We start from the raw sequence: 15510 nt of genomic DNA, 5'->3' as shown, positions 1-15510 counted from the left end.
GATACTTGCAAGATGGCAGAAAAACATCAGAAGTTTGTTTACAGTAGGAAACCACAGTCAACAAGAACAACAACAGTGTTCCTTTCTTGTGAAAGCTTATTTACTAATTGATCTGATAGATCCTCTTGTACATGCTATGTTGGAGCAGCATTCTTTAATGTTGTGGCCCTTTCTATGACATCTTCATCTTGTATAACACATTTTTTTGGAAAATCATAATGGCTTAAATGGATTAGATATAATAGCAACAACAATTGTTCATACCAGGTACCTTAGTTGCAAGATTCACATTGAAATGGCAGAGTAGATGGTAAAAGCTGGAAAACTCTGTAATAACTTGGCTGAAGAGGGATATCCAAGCTGCAAGTGCCAGAGCCAAAGAGGATTGCAGTAGTGAACCATACGAGTGGTAGAGTCCTGAAAGACACAACGAGTAGAAAAGAAACAATTCAAAACCTTAGTGAGCTGATTGACAGACAATAATAAGTTAATAAAAGTTTTGGAAAATATATGGCTGATATTTTACCTTCTAACGGTTTAACGGCTGTTATAGTCTTCTTATAATGTCGTAACGGTCGTTTTTGCCTCTTTTAACGTCGTGATAGTCCTAGCTTTACCTTTTGTAATGGCGTATCTGGCTATTACGATGTATCGGCCGGTACAATAATGGCCACCATAAACGTTGCTGTCCTGTCCACGCTGACACTGCGTATTTCCATTTGCTCTGCCTAGCCTAATCGGGCCGAAAATACAAAATATTTCGGATTGGGAAGCTTAGCTCCAACGAATGAAAAGAACCGGGTAGCCGTGACTTGGTTCGAGGAACCTCCTGCTCCGCCTGTGGTCTCTGGCGACACTATGGACTTCGCGGTCGAGTCGGCCGCCATCTGCCGATTCTGTTGTCCTCCGGGGCGCCGAACAAACAGCGGTTGTGTCCCCCTACAATTTTCCTGCTCCAGAAATGTTGCCGAATCGTTTTTTAGTGGTCGGTCAAGCAAGTTCTTGCTTCGAGAAATTGGTGCTTGCCGCTCAAAGGTTCCTGTAAAATTGGTTGTTGGCTGTAACCGCAACAAGTATCGGGTTAGGGGTGCTGGGGCTTTTGATTCCTGCATGCCTCAGAAGGTTGTGGGTGTCGAGGCGTCAAGTGTTCAGTCGCCAGAGGGAAGCATTTTGTTGAAGAGGGGGTTGCTTTTTGTTGCAACAGCTTGCGGGGTATTCATGGTTGGGCGTCAAAGGGCATTTTCTCTTGAAGCGGTCGGGGTTTTTGAGCGATGTGGGTTGTTGTTTAGAGGTGGGGGGATGCAACTTTTGTCGAGTCGACCGCTGGTTTTATTTTTATTTCTGAGTTTATCTGCGATTCTTTCTATGGCGGAGACATCAATCATAACTTTGTGGCCTTGGAAGGTAAGAATTGGACTTTTCTACTGTTATTGTTGCTAGTAATATTGTATCAGCAATATAGAACAAAGTCACTTCTATCAGTTCCAAACTCTTAAGTTGTTTCCACTTCATTGTTTTTTTTTTTCATTTTCATTAACAATGACACAAAATACTGTTCATTTAGCTTTTTGACCATATCGTTTGAAGTTTGAACAGAATTAAGGGTGCCGTACACAAAAACGCAAACTCGGTTGGTCTAATTCTTACGCAGCTTTTCAGCACCTTGTTGAATAGTTAATTAGCCATTCTAAAAACTCTTTTCTTGTTTCTTAATAACTTAAATAGCTGTTGCTGTTAAAAAAGAACAACATAGAGAATTTCGTGTTCAGCTGCTGTAAGGTTGTTGTAAGGTTACTACAAGGTGAGGAAATGATGGTGAGAATCTCTCTTTTAGACATTTAATAGAGAGGATCTTTTTTTGGGGGAGGGAGGGATGGTGAGATTGAACTTTCAAAATCCATATGAATGTATAACTCCATGGATTTTTTTATGATCTTTTAAGTCATTTGGATTTAATCCTTAAATCGGTTGTTTGTGAGATTATATATAATTCTTGAATTTCACAAGTTTCAAGTTTGGTAGGTAACATGGAGTTGAAAATAATATTAGAAATTTAAAAATATTATAGAATTAAAAGAAACTAAAGAGGGAAGTAGAGGCCCTACTGCCACACTTTCCCTTCCTCTCTGGCTACCCTTCCTTCCCACAACTGGAAAGGCAAGGGCAGGAGCAGTGGGAGGACTTTCTGTCCAACCCTTTCCATTCCCCTTTTCGTAACAGAGGGGACAGAAGATGGGGGTGGGAAGCTTTCTATTCCCTACCAATGGTGTCAATTTTTATTTTTAAAGTCTGAAAGGCAGTTTTTATGTTTTTTTTTTTTTTTTTAATGGCAAATGACTTTTTTTCCTTTCTTTTCTGAAAGTCTGAGATTGGGCCTTTTGTAGTCATACCTTTGAGTTTCTACAATTTTCTTTAAGTTTTTTATGGTTGTCCTTGACCTAAAGTCACCAGATGAGTTGTTCCAAAAAGAAGAAAGAAAGAAATGTCCAGATAAATTAATTTGAACTCTTTTTGGAAATTATCAAATTTTCGTATCACAACCTGGAAGCATTGCTGAATTTAACAAGCTGTTTCTTTAATAATTTAAAGTATGAGTCGTTAAGTTGTTAAAAAGATGATCATTGGCATGCTTCAGGTTATGTATCTTATGAAGATTTCTATGTTCCCTGCACATACCTGCTGGGCACTATACTGTATGGCATTACCAAAGAAATTTTAATCACAAAATTTGAGACACTATATATAGCTAAAAGTCCATAGACAAAGGGTAATGATACCATCTTAATTCATTATTATTCATCATCCAATAATCTGGTCATGGTATTCTTTCTATTACTTTTTATTTCCATCTATCATCAGTTAGTTGGAATATTCATATCGCTAATGTAAAAAAGTCGTCTTATTCTTTAGAAAGTATTGTCTGATCAACACCAAATTGGGCAGCTACTATCTTATATTCAAGGCACAACTTTGTGGTATTTGTTTTAGGAGTTATTAAATGCTTAAAAAGTTATTTCTCACTTTTATGTTTATGATGCAGCTTATTGTTGTTTCTATCGATTTCTTTTATTCATTGCATCTAGAATTTATTTTTGTTTGCATTTTTTTCCTGTCAGGTTCGCGAATTGGCTTTGAATGAGAGTGAAAATGGTGTTTTTAAGATGCTTCACACCGATGCTAATCGATTCATGACTACAATTCTCATTGGCAAAACGTACGGCTTTATTGGTTTGCTATTTTTCACTTAGATTGTATATCTTATTGTGTAAATATCTTCACTCTGGTTGAAGTTCTCTTTTGTACTTATTGATAGTTTTTGTCATTGTTATTCTTGGTATTTATATATTCGTTACAAATATTGTTATTATAGTTACTGCTTACTTTTTCTTTTTGCATTAGTTTAATATGATTAGCATTACTATTTTTTCCAATATAGTGTCTTCAATATTGGGGCAACAGCCATTGTCACAAGAGCAGCAAGAAAGGTCTTTGGCAAAGCTGGTGTTGGGATAGCAGCGTCAGTTATGATAGTATGCTCTCATCTCTCATTGCAGTATTCTGTTATATTTTTTCTTCTATTTTCTTATGTATTTATTGTTTCTTTTATTTGAAACGCATGAACAAGTAAAGTTAGGAAGACCTTCATGGAGAAGTTTATACATGCCTATTGTTTGTTTAAAGTTAAGTTCAGGTCAATCCCAAAAGAATAGCCAAAATTAGGACACCGTTTCCGAACTAAAAACTAGATGATCAATTCTGACTATCACCTATGTTGGATTATTCTTCTGCACTCTCTCTTACATCTAGGCCTAAGCAAATAGACAACAGGCCTGTGATGTGGACAACATTAATCTACTGGTAAGAGAGAGATTCTTACCTTTCCATGAATATAGCCTTTTGTTAATCTTCTCAATAGAGTTTCAAAGATTGCTAGTTGGCCTATATTAAAAGGAGTGAGAGGCCAAGATGTGTTGCTGGGAGGCTCATGGTGCTGCCATTAAGTATTAAGACCAGTTAACTATAATTTACCTTAAGGGTTTCAAGGAAGCATTAATGTTGAAGGTGATTCCAGCAATGTCATTGGGAGGTGCATGGGCATAAAGGATCCTCCCATGCATCATTTGCATTGTTCTTTTGAAATTCAGGATTTAACTGAGTTTGTCTGTAATTGGGCTCCTGTTCATTTATCAGCTAATGGTTTAGTTGACTCTTCAATCTCTCATTGTAGGGGCCCTCCTTGATTGTATTTTCTTTTGCCTTTGGGCTTCAATCAAAATGCGCTCCTTTTAAAAAAAAAGGTGAAGACAGATGTTTTTGTCTAGTAGATCATTTCCCCTATTCTAATTATGAGTCCCAATCCTAAGTTTTTATACTTTTGAATGTATTTGATACTGCAGTTATGCATTGGTTACCCTAAAGCTATATCTATTTATGAAGAAACAGAACTACAAGAAAGAATGGTTTACCATTGCATACTATCTTGTAATTGACATCACTGTGTTATGAAGCCGTTTGCCTAAGGATATCTATCCATGTTCTATGCCTATTTTGGACATCCTGTTGGCATATGATTTTGTTGGAATTCTGAAGGGATATTATCCTTAGGTTGGGATGGTCTTCATGACTATTGAATTAAGAGAGTATTTTTTGAACATTTTCAGGTCACTATTTTACTCCTCACCGAAATCACTCCCAAATGTATAGCTGTTAATTACGCTGAAGAGGTTGCAAAATTTGTGGTAAGTTTATTATTTAATAAAATTTCTTGGAATGAGATACATCTAAGAGATTTACGTGTTTCCCTTATTTGGGTTTGTTTCTTACTTCCATCATCTTGTCAACCAGATGAAGCTGTTGCAGGCACTGATAATTTCAAGTTGTTGACATGGTGTTTTTAATGTCACTAGGTGACACCAGTTGCATGGCTTTCTTGGGTATTCTATCCTATAGGAAGATTTGCCAATTTTATTTCATTAAGGATGTTGAAGATGTTTGGCCTCAACCGTGAAAGGTGGGTCATGAAAAGTACTCCGAAATGTATTGCAAGTTAGATTGTCAATTATGAATACTTTAGTTAATTTTTTTGCAGTACCTTTAGTGACAAATATGTGTGTGTTTGGGGGGGGGGGGGGGGGTGGATAGCTTGGCAGGAGACATTCAGGATAGTAATGGAAGATGGCTTCTTTTATACTTTTCGACCCTTTTGAATTGCAATCCATAAAGCTTAGCTGAGAGTTTTTTTATGTGGTCAAGCTGTCTTCTAGCTCTTTCTTTTGTTCACAAATGGTTAATGGAGATTCAATGGTAGCATCAGTTGGGCAACAAGTATGCTCTCGTGTAGCATCTCTTCGAATTGCACGTCTTGGAGAAGTCAATCATCATTTTGATACAGTGGACTGAAGTGAAACATTCCAACCACTTAGTTTGGAATTCCTTCTCGTAACAGGAAATAGGCTAGAAACTTGAGGAAGAAGAAGATAAAGTAGAAAGAGATTGAAAGGAAATAGTACTGGAGTTTGGGGATGTCTTATCCTGCAACACTAAGCTTGTTTCACTATATATTGTCTCGAAGGACCTCAAAACTTACTTGAAATAAGTTAGCCAGCCTATCTGATGCCTTTTGATTCTCTTTATTCATTTACAAGAAGGATGTTGCCAGTCTTATGTCTAAATATTGTATGTACTTCCTATTTAATTTGTCAATGTTCAAATTGTGATTTATAAGAAAACTACTAATTGTTCTATGGTGCTGATATACACTTCGATATGTTATAGTGAATCTGATGATGCCAAAGAGGAACCAAAGCTGAAGGTGCAAAGAGTAGAGTTGGATGAGAAAATGAAAAAACAAGAAAAGGTGATTATAATTGATTCTCATTTAGATTGGTTTGGATTATGTCTTCTTGCTTTCAACGGTACTTTTATGTGGGAAAAAAATCTAGGCCTCTACCAATACCTACTGAGTTAGTTCAGTTAAAAGATCAAGACATTTGAAATTGAGAAGAGATGTGGATTGGCCTTCTGCTCAATTGCCACATTGGGGCGGTTTGGTGTGTGTGCGTATAATCAGCATTGATATTCATTCAAACGCATTGATTTCTGTAAGTGAGATATGATGGACTTGTAAATTATTAGCTGTAGGCTTATGCACATATCATAAAAAAATTAATAAAATTATTTTAAGCATCTAATTTTATATTAAACTTAAATATTAAATAATTTAAAATATCATATGCATGATACTCTAAATTATTTGATTTTTTTTTTTAAGAAAGCACAATTTTATTATTATTAGGGGGGGGGGGGGGGGGGGGGGGGGGTGGTTGTGTTCTTACAACGAAGGCTTGGAGGGCAACCCCTCATTGGCCAAGGAGTTAGCAAGGCAGTTACCTAATCTAGGGACATGAGCCCAAGAACAGGCTGAAGTACAAAAATCCTGAATCTAAAAAAGAAACAAGACCAAAGGTGTCATGGAGGGTCTGTTTTCTGAAGGCACGAACTGATGACAGCAATCAAATCACCTTCAACTGCCGGCGGGCCCTGGAACTGATGGTTATCCTCAAACCATGCTTCAACCCTGCAGCTGTACTGCTGTGGGGTCAGCTACTCCGTGGGGGGGCAGCAAAGGAAGCAAGAACAGCGCCAAAAGAATCATAGAAAACACCCCAAAGCCAGCGGGCCTGGGGTTACCTCGGGAAGAACCATCAGAATTAGGCTTGATGAACCCTTCGGCGGCAGGCTGCCATTCAACTAGGGGGAGGCTTAGGGGCAAAGATCCTAGCAACAAATGTGGTTGACTACAAGATGGAAGATGCAAGGGAGGTGAGATGAAGAGGAGCATTGGCAGCCCTATGGTCTTGCCAGAAGAGAGTTTGTTGGCCGTTCTGAACGACAATGCAGATATTGACACTAAAGGTCTAAAAGGATTAGAGATGTAATGCTAGATAGAGGAGAGGCGATTAGTGGATCCAGCATTGAGCCACCAATAATTATCGATCTCATCCTATTTTCTGATAACAAATTGGCACCAGGAGAGGTGAGGATGGCAACATTGGTCGCCTGGATGCGTCTAATACCCAATCCTTCCTGACGTTTCGGTTGGCAAATGTCCTTCCAACCAATGGGGTGGTGTTTAAAACCCTCAGAGGTACCCTGCCATAGGAAGTCCATCATGAGCTTTTCTATGCGATTGTTGACACTGGCAGGGCAGTGGAGGAAGGACAAGAAGTAAGCCTGGGATGCTAACTAAGCAAGATTGGATGGGAGTGAGCCGTCCCGCGTTGGATAGATATCTGCCTTTCCAGGTGGAGAGTCTGAATTGCACCCTTTCTACCACCGGGTTCCAAAGCAATTTATCACTTTTACCTGTAAATAGAGGAAGACTGAGGTAGGTTCTAGGGAGGGAGCCTGCCTGATAACCAATCAGCACAGCCAACTGATCAAGCTCAGATTGCTCAAGGGTGAAACCAAAGAGCATCGTCTTCTGCCAATTTATCCTCTGGCCCATCAGGAGTTCGAACATGTGAAGAAGGGCTTTGATGTTTAGGAGTTGGTCAAGTCTACCGTTAGTGAAGATAGGGTTAATCCATTGGACTTTGAGTGCCATTTTGAAAAGGCTAGGAAGGGCCTCAGCAATGATGTCAAATAATTGGAGGGAGATTCGGTCCTCCTGTCGGAGACCTCTGGAAGTGCTGAAGTATCTCAAAAGTCCCACCATTTAGGAGTACTGAGAGCCTGGTTGTGTTCAAGCAGCTGCTGATCCACCAACACCATCAGGTCCCAAAGCCCATAAGTTGCAACATTTCATCCAGGAAGCTCTAGTTGACTTTGTTGAAACTTTCTCAAAGTCCAATTTCTTCATCATCATTGGTCGAGAATCATGCTTGAAGCTGTGGATAATGTTGTGTACAATCATGGCAGCGTCAAGCATAACTCGTGCGCGATCACGCTTGACCTCTGGAGTCATGCTTATAACATAATTCGTGGGTTTTTATGTAATAATTATGGATTACTATGACTATTTATGGTTTAAAATATAAAAATAACTAAAAAACAGGGAGAGGGCTGCCCCTTGCCCATCTCCCTCTCATTTGAATCAGTAGGGGGAGGAGTCCCTTGCCTCCTGTCATTGATAGTAGGTATGGCCATGGATCCTCTCCATTGGTATGGGAACAGGGGAGGAGAGGGGTGGCGCCCCCTCCCTCCCTTCCTCTGCCCATCTCTCTGAAATAACAAAGACAAACATAGAGAAGGGGGTGGGAGGGGGGCCACTACTCCTCCCCCCATCTCTTTGATACCCTTTTTCATGCCAAAGGGGAGAATCCCCAGCTCTCCCTACTGTCAATGGTAGAGAGATAAGCCCCCCTCCCCGTGAGAGTGTCTCACCAATTCCCAGTGAGAAGGGAGGGGAACAAGCCCCATCCTCTGTTTTTCGTCACATATGAGAGTTGGTGTGGCTCTACTAACCGGCCGGGTTAGCTAGTTCACCAGTTGAACTGGCTGATTTAGTCAGGTAATTTGGGCTGAATGCTATTCCTGTGTTTCTGATGTTATTGACCCAGACAGAGGCATGGAGTTGAACCTGATTCAATTGGTTAGTCTGGTTGTAGGTTTTATAACAATGATTTGATCCTTAATTATGTTATCTAAATAACAATAAATTTTTAGATATATTTTTAAAATTACTTGTTTATTTATTAACTATAAATAAATATTAAAATGAGGGTCCATTAAAAAATAAAAAAACCTCAAACTCATATACCCACTGTGCCATCCACCCATACACACTCCCACCTCTCACCCTTCCCTTTCCCCATTCTTCTCGCTTCAGTCATCCTCCTATCCCCGTTTCCTCTTCCTGTCTTAAATCCTCCTCCCCTGTCTCCTTTTTTCTGCAGAAAAGGGGGATTAGGTTGGGTAATTTGGAGAACGAGCTCAAGGGGGCTTGAGGGAAGTCCTTCCACTGGTTTTTCAAGTTAGAACTCTTGAGGTCTAGCTTTTTTCTTGCTTTTTGATCGGTTTTATGGATGGTTTATCTGTGAGGGATTCTAAAATCCAGATAAAATTTGCCTTCACTAACCCTTGACTCTTGCAGATCTGACTAAGTTCTAGAGATTTCCGAAATCCAGACTTTTTTGCTATCCTCCCTATGAGCTACCCACTCTAGAGTAGAGAATTAATTAATTAGCTTATCTATTTTTTGTTTGTGTTTAAGTGTTCATTGTCTATACTGCCTATTATACTTGGTGATATCTAAACTATACAGGAATATTCTATGAGCATTAAATTGGTTGTGTTCATTGAATTTGGTTTCCTCTTGGTAGAATATGATAAAAAATGTGTTAGAGATGAAAGGTACAGTTGTCAAGGAGGTGATGACTCCTTTGAAAAATGTTGTTGCAATTGATGCTGGTGCCAAGCTTATAGACTTCAAGCAATTATGGGTGGCCCATAAATGTTCTAGGTATGTTGAACGTACTATCGTGAGGATTTCTATGGTGAAACTTTATGAGTCTTTTTCTGAGGAGTATCCTTTCATATTTGTAGGATACCTGTTTATGAGACTCTCCTTGATAATATTGTGGGTATCGCATATGTGAAGGATTTGGTAAAGTATGTTAAAGAGGTAAATCTTATGGAATTTGATATTGATATTTGGTTAAAGATTTTCTTGTCTTATACTGATTTTCCACACTTACCATAATAGCTAACTATTATCCCATTGATTTTGAAGGTTGAGAAGCTAAAAAGTTCCAGTGTTGTGGATATTGTACGCAAGCCTGTGTACTTTGTTCCTGGTAAGTGGTAATGCTCCCTTATAAGGGGCAAGTGGTAGTGCTCCCTTATAATGAGAAGGCCATGTAGAAGGGCTTGAATATTTATCACTAAGGTATCAACACACGTTATTGGGCTGGCATATGTAGCAATCACCAATCCATTCCAGTTCCCTTTTGGTCAATTTTACCTAGCACAATGAGCATGCACATAACCAGCAACTTTAACATGGCTATGATGTTTATACAAAAGTCCTCTTCTAGGTGCACCTTTGAGATATTTCAATTTGTGATGAACAACTTCAAGATGAATCTTTTGTGTATTTTCCATGAATCTACTCACAAGTACCATAGCAAATAGAGTATCTGATCTGGTAAATGTGGTGTAGATCAATTTTCTCACTAGAGGTCGAAAGTGAGTTTTATCCTTCAAAACCTGCGAAGTTTCATCTTACAATTTTGTGTTGGCCTTCAGAGGTGTATCTATTGGTTTGGCCCCTAGCAAACCAGTTTCACTTGATAGGTTAGCAATTTATGTTCTTTAAGTCAAGATAATACTTGATTTCTCACATGTTACTTCCATTTCCAGAAAGTATTTCAATGTACTGAAGTCTTTGGTCCGAAAGTGTTGTCCCAAGTGCCTCTTTAAATCTACAAAACCTTGATGGTCATCCCTTGAAATCATAATCTTGTGAACATAGACAGTCAAAATAACTCATTATGGGGCCTAAGGTTTGTTTAAGAATAAACATAGACTGACCAGGTTCACTCCTTTTGAACCTGAAGTCCATGTCATCCTAGTTAAATTTATCAAATCAGGTACGGAGACTCTGTTTTAAGGCCATAAATAGTGTTCTTGAGGCAAAACACTTTCCCTCTCCTCTTGAGCTACAGAGTCAGGTGGTTGCTCCATATCCCTCTTCTATTAACCCCAAATAAAATGTTGGCAGGGAAGATAAAGAGCAACCAAGTGGGTTGGCCAAATCAGTTGCATCCTTTCAGCAATGTTGAAGGCGAAAAAAGCTGATTTCTCCCAATTAACTTTTTGACTGGAGGCAACCTCAAAGAGACCCAAGGGGGCTTTGAGTCTGGTGAGCTGATCAGTCATTCCTTGTAGAAAATGATTGCGTCGTCAGCGAATAAATGGTCCCTTGATGGGCACATCTCTAATAACATCATCCACAATTGGGTTCAGCCAGGCTTCTCTGAGAGAATGATTCTCCTACTCTTTTTTTCTCTGAGAGAATGATCCTCCTACTCTGACTTGTGGGTGTTTGTTCAAGGCTTCACAGATGATGTAGGAGCCACCTAAAGACCTTTTTATTATAATGATGACAATCCTCTCAGTGTAAACTTTTATGTGGGTCTATTGTCATTTGTGTGAGGCTTGTACTGAACAAGTGAATCACAGGCCTAAAAGCAATGATATAACTTTTATAAAGGAACTTGGGTGTTTTTATGCTGCAGTTAGAGTTAACTAGCTGAATCTTAGGCAGAGGTATGCAAGTATATTTGGTGATTTTGCAGAGGAAACCCAAGGAATATGTAATATTTCTGGGGCTGTAGCTTATTAACAGGGTTACCCTAGAATGACATATTGGTTAGTAGCATAATGACCTTTATAATTGGTCACCATTTTGGTCATTCCTTCAACATCTTATATTTATTTAAACAGAGAAGAAAATAGAGAGAGGTATGGAACCATGGAGAATTACTTGCTATAATCAACTGAATGAAAAGAAGGTGAAATAACTTCACAAAAAAAAAGAAAAAAAAGAACCATGGCAAAAGCCATGGAAAGCTTATGTTTTTTAATCTCCTTGTATTTTTATGTGGTGGATGATAAATTTTGTTATGCTACAGATTCCATGTCTATCCGAGACCTCTTGAGAGAGTTTCGCCTAAGGAGGGTTCACATGGCTGTTGTAGTAAATGAAAATGGTGGAACTATGGGGGTACGTTTGCTTCCTCTGAAATGTCTTTTTATGCAACATTTTTTCAGTTCATTTTATTGATGCTTTTGAACATGATACAATGTTATGTTTTTGGGAATAACCTTACAATTTAAAAATGTTTGCCTTACTCTTGCCATTTCATACTCCCTTAATGCACAATGCTTTAATCTATGAACATGTCTGCATTTAGCAAGAGGTAGCAAAAGAGCAAACTACTTGTGGTGGTTAGGCTTTTTTTTCACTTAGAAGAATAAATCCTTGGTTGGGGTTAGAGTGGAAAGGATTGGTTTCTCAAATTTGTCCATGTCTTTTTAATTTTTTTTTAATTTATTATGGACTCTGAATAACCTTACAATTGAAAATGTTTCCCTTACTCTTACCATTTCATACTCCCGTAGTGCACAATGCTAACATTTCTGCATTTAGCAGAGCCAGCGAGAGCAAACCACTTATGGTGGTAAGGCTAAATCCTTGGTTGGGGTTAGAGTGAAAGGGGACCGGTTTCTCAAATGTGTCCATGTTTTTTTTTTAATTTTTTTAATTTTTTTTAATTATGGACCTGAGCTGACCTAGACGTTGACCTGCTTTTGTTTTTTGTACGTTTAGTCTTCTTGAAAATGGTCTTGACCTGACTTTGACATCCTTCTCTGTGCTTTAAAAAATTTTAAGGATGTAAAAACTTACAGAACCTTATCAATTTTCAACTTGGGAAAAAATAAATTAGTAAAAATGTATTCACCCTGTTGGAATCTGAAACTCAGACTGAAAGACATGGAATTTGAGAGTAAAAGTGTGGAGCTGGTTTTTTCATCCAACAGTTTACTTGCCAACCACATCATTAATAGATTTCAAGTATATAAAGAAATTTTAAAATAGTAAAAAACAAAAACTAATTATGACTCTTTAGGTTAATCGACTTTGAATAGTATACAACTTTCTATCTATAGAAATAGACTTCTTACAGAATTCTAACCCTCTTAACATTTGATTCTTTGATAATTCCAATGGCTAAAACATGAGGAAATTAGTAAATAAATGAAGGTTTTAGATATAGAACGAGTAAAAAGGAAAAAGAAAAGCAAGATTAGTGTTTACCTGGTTGCAAAGAGGCGAAAAAACACTTGTTTGTTATTCCCAAACCTTCTTTTATAGTTGACACTCATATTGAACTATTTTGCACCTTTTTCTTCTGATTTGGGGGAAAAAAACTAAAAGCCTCAAATGGTAAGAATCCAAAGAAGCAAGTGACAAGAGAGTAGAGAAAATGAGGGGAAAAGATGGGGGAAAGGACAAAGGGAACATACTTAGGAGAGATGCCCTTCGATCCATCGATAGGAACAATGTAATAGTTGTCGAGCACAAAGACAGTGCACAACTTCTCCATCTATCATTCTGTTTTAGAATTTTTTACAATGAACTACAAATTAGGGCAATAAGAAAGGGTGACCTTCTTATCCCACCTCTACCCTCTCATCTCTTATTCTTTCCAAGTTTTTTTCATTTATGTCATGTAATTTCAAATAACGTAAGGTAATGACAAAATATATTATATAAACATAAAATATATATACCGGGTCGGGTTGGGTTTTTTTGGAGTTAATCTGATTTTAGAACCAACCTGAGATGGGTTTGTACAAGAAACCCATCCCCACCTCACAAGTCAAGGTTTCAAATCTGAATCCATCCCCACATCAGGTGAGGTGGGTTGGGGCAGGTTCCCTGATGAACCAGCTCCCACTGCCTTCACTAATCTCACAAAGAATTTTTCATATTCTTGATTGTTTACTGTGACCTGAGCTTTACACTTGTTAAATAATTTTTTTTCTTTGAGATACGCTTAAGATAGGTATATATTAATTCCCTCTGATTTACAGAGTTTATTGCAATTCCGAAGATTGAAAATCGTTAATGATCATTTCAAAAAAAAAAAATTGTTAATGTTGAAGCATCTTTATGCCTCCATTAATAATGGCCTCGGAAGATCATTGCTGAATTCTCATGCCTAGAAATTTGATGGAACAGCTTGTAACTTTAGAAGATGTAATGCAAGAAATCTTTGGTGAATCAAGTGGGGAAATTGGTCTGAAGGTATGTTCTTGTATTAATTGATCTTTTTATTATGTTTTCTCCTTGTTCTTGTTCTTCTTTAGCAAAGACTGCATCACCTTCCTTTAACATATCTTTTGGAATTGAACTTTCTTGCCATTGACTAGTAAAGAAGATATTCCCACCAACAGATGATGCTATACACCCTTGATGGTTCCTTTTACTCCATTCACTACTCTTTCTTGCTTAATAAAATCATGTACACGATTCCATAGACGTGTGGACTTTGCCAAATTTTGCTACAGAACAAGTTGCCTATGATTTCTTTCTAAGCTATTTCATTTGAAAGGCACATTTCGTTGATACCCATTACCTAAAAAATTGAGGCTCAAAAACATTTGTCACCTTAGGTAGAAGATTAAAATACCTAGCTAATATAGTGTCAGCTACATCTTGGTTTCCAGTGAGTGAAAGACTATTTGTCTGAATCTCAGGTTCAGTCTTCTCTGTTTGATCCAAAAGTTCAAAGAGCCTCAAAAGAGGACAAAACCTTTCGTACTGTTTGATCCATGAGCTCAAAGAACCTCTATAGAGGACAAACTTTCGTACTCATCCGACAAGTAACACGAAATGAATCAGTCAACAAGAAGTACAGCCATATTTAAATTTTTAAAGGAAACCCTTTTACTAACTGGAAGCTTTAGTTCTACCATGATTAAGGTTCATATGCTATCACCGTCTCCAAGAACTTGCTGGTGGTAGGTTTTATTTACCTTGGAGCAACCTTGCCACAATCGGATTTCCTCACTTGGGCTTTATTCTAGAGCTACTCTGATACCAGATCTGTTATATATCTGCCTCTCATTTTATACTGCTAATCATCTACTTATGGCAGCATAAACAGAACAAAAAAATATACCCCTTTTCATTTTAATGATCAGTTCCAACCAAGTTATTATTTAAAGTTTGATTTAGAATTCTCAATCATCATGTGGTTTAATGCAGGATGATGTCTCAGGGCTGAATGAGGTGATGGCTCTGAGTGGAGAAGGCTTTTGAGGAGAAACAGAAAACGAGAATCACCCAGGATGAACTTATGCAGTTTGAAGGCGCCCTTACAGTAACGTAATTTCTTTACTTGCCTCAGTGTATGTATTCAATTACCCAGAATGTAACTCTGCAGGTGGCAATCTAGGGAAAAAAAAAAAAAAAATCTTGTGTTAAGCCTTTTTGGAAATTGGGGCACAGAAGCTGATAGGTGCACCAACAAGTGGGTTTTCCTTTTTCTTCTCAAGCTTTGTTAGTACTTTTGTCGGAAATGTGTATCTGAAGAAAAGTTAGAAATATAGGTAGGGTTCAAGCTGAGTCAAGGGGATCCACCCAGCCTTTACCAAATCTTAACTCGACCCTGTTGAGTCATAGGTTGATTCATCGTGTTTTTTTTTTAATAATATAATATACTTTTTAATGTTATATGTATTTTCGTGATTATCAAATAAAACATATTTTTATTATAGTATAATAATTAAGAAAAAAGTTAATAATATAATTTTAAGATTTTAATATAGTATAATTTTGTATAAGTTACGAAAAATATTATAAATATTGTACAATTTGCTTGAATAACAAGATTTTAATGATATTTAATATAAAATATTTATAAAATTTTAAGGTTAAAATTACTTTTCAAAAAAAAAAAAAAAAAAAAGCAATATGCGGGCTTCCTATGCTCTAAT

The 15510-nt window shown here is 37.6% G+C and overlaps 1 protein-coding gene across 1 annotated transcript; it reads left to right on the top strand.

The window, feature by feature from the left end:
* The first annotated feature begins 758 nt into the window (after positions 1-758).
* On the top strand, positions 759-15169 carry LOC137940181 (putative DUF21 domain-containing protein At3g13070, chloroplastic). Its single transcript, XM_068785116.1, has 12 exons — positions 759-1404; positions 3117-3214; positions 3437-3530; positions 4662-4739; positions 4908-5011; positions 5776-5857; positions 9324-9463; positions 9547-9625; positions 9734-9797; positions 11637-11728; positions 13751-13816; positions 14780-15169. Exons 1-12 carry the CDS (start codon positions 859-861, stop codon positions 14831-14833), a joined length of 1497 nt encoding a protein of 498 aa, XP_068641217.1. The 5' UTR covers positions 759-858; the 3' UTR covers positions 14834-15169.
* Positions 15170-15510: the final 341 nt, after the last annotated feature.

The sequence above is a fragment of the Aristolochia californica genome, unplaced genomic scaffold, assembly GCF_029961685.1.
Source record: "Aristolochia californica isolate CCGP_79_NKW_82.1479 unplaced genomic scaffold, dmAriCali1.0.hap1 SCAF_10, whole genome shotgun sequence".
Classification (NCBI taxonomy): Eukaryota; Viridiplantae; Streptophyta; class Magnoliopsida; order Piperales; family Aristolochiaceae; genus Aristolochia; species Aristolochia californica.
The sequence above is the reverse complement of the archived record's forward strand: the minus strand, read 5'-3'. Positions and strand labels throughout refer to the sequence as shown.

Bases quoted from the DNA above. Each gene is read 5' to 3' on its own strand.
- LOC137940181 (XM_068785116.1), top strand. From the start codon at position 859: ATGGACTTCGCGGTCGAGTCGGCCGCCATCTGCCGATTCTGTTGTCCT. The intron at 5,012-5,775 runs GTGGGTCATGAA...GATATGTTATAG, and splicing joins TTTGGCCTCAACCGTGAAAG to TGAATCTGATGATGCCAAAG. The intron at 9,798-11,636 runs GTAAGTGGTAAT...GTTATGCTACAG, and splicing joins GCCTGTGTACTTTGTTCCTG to ATTCCATGTCTATCCGAGAC.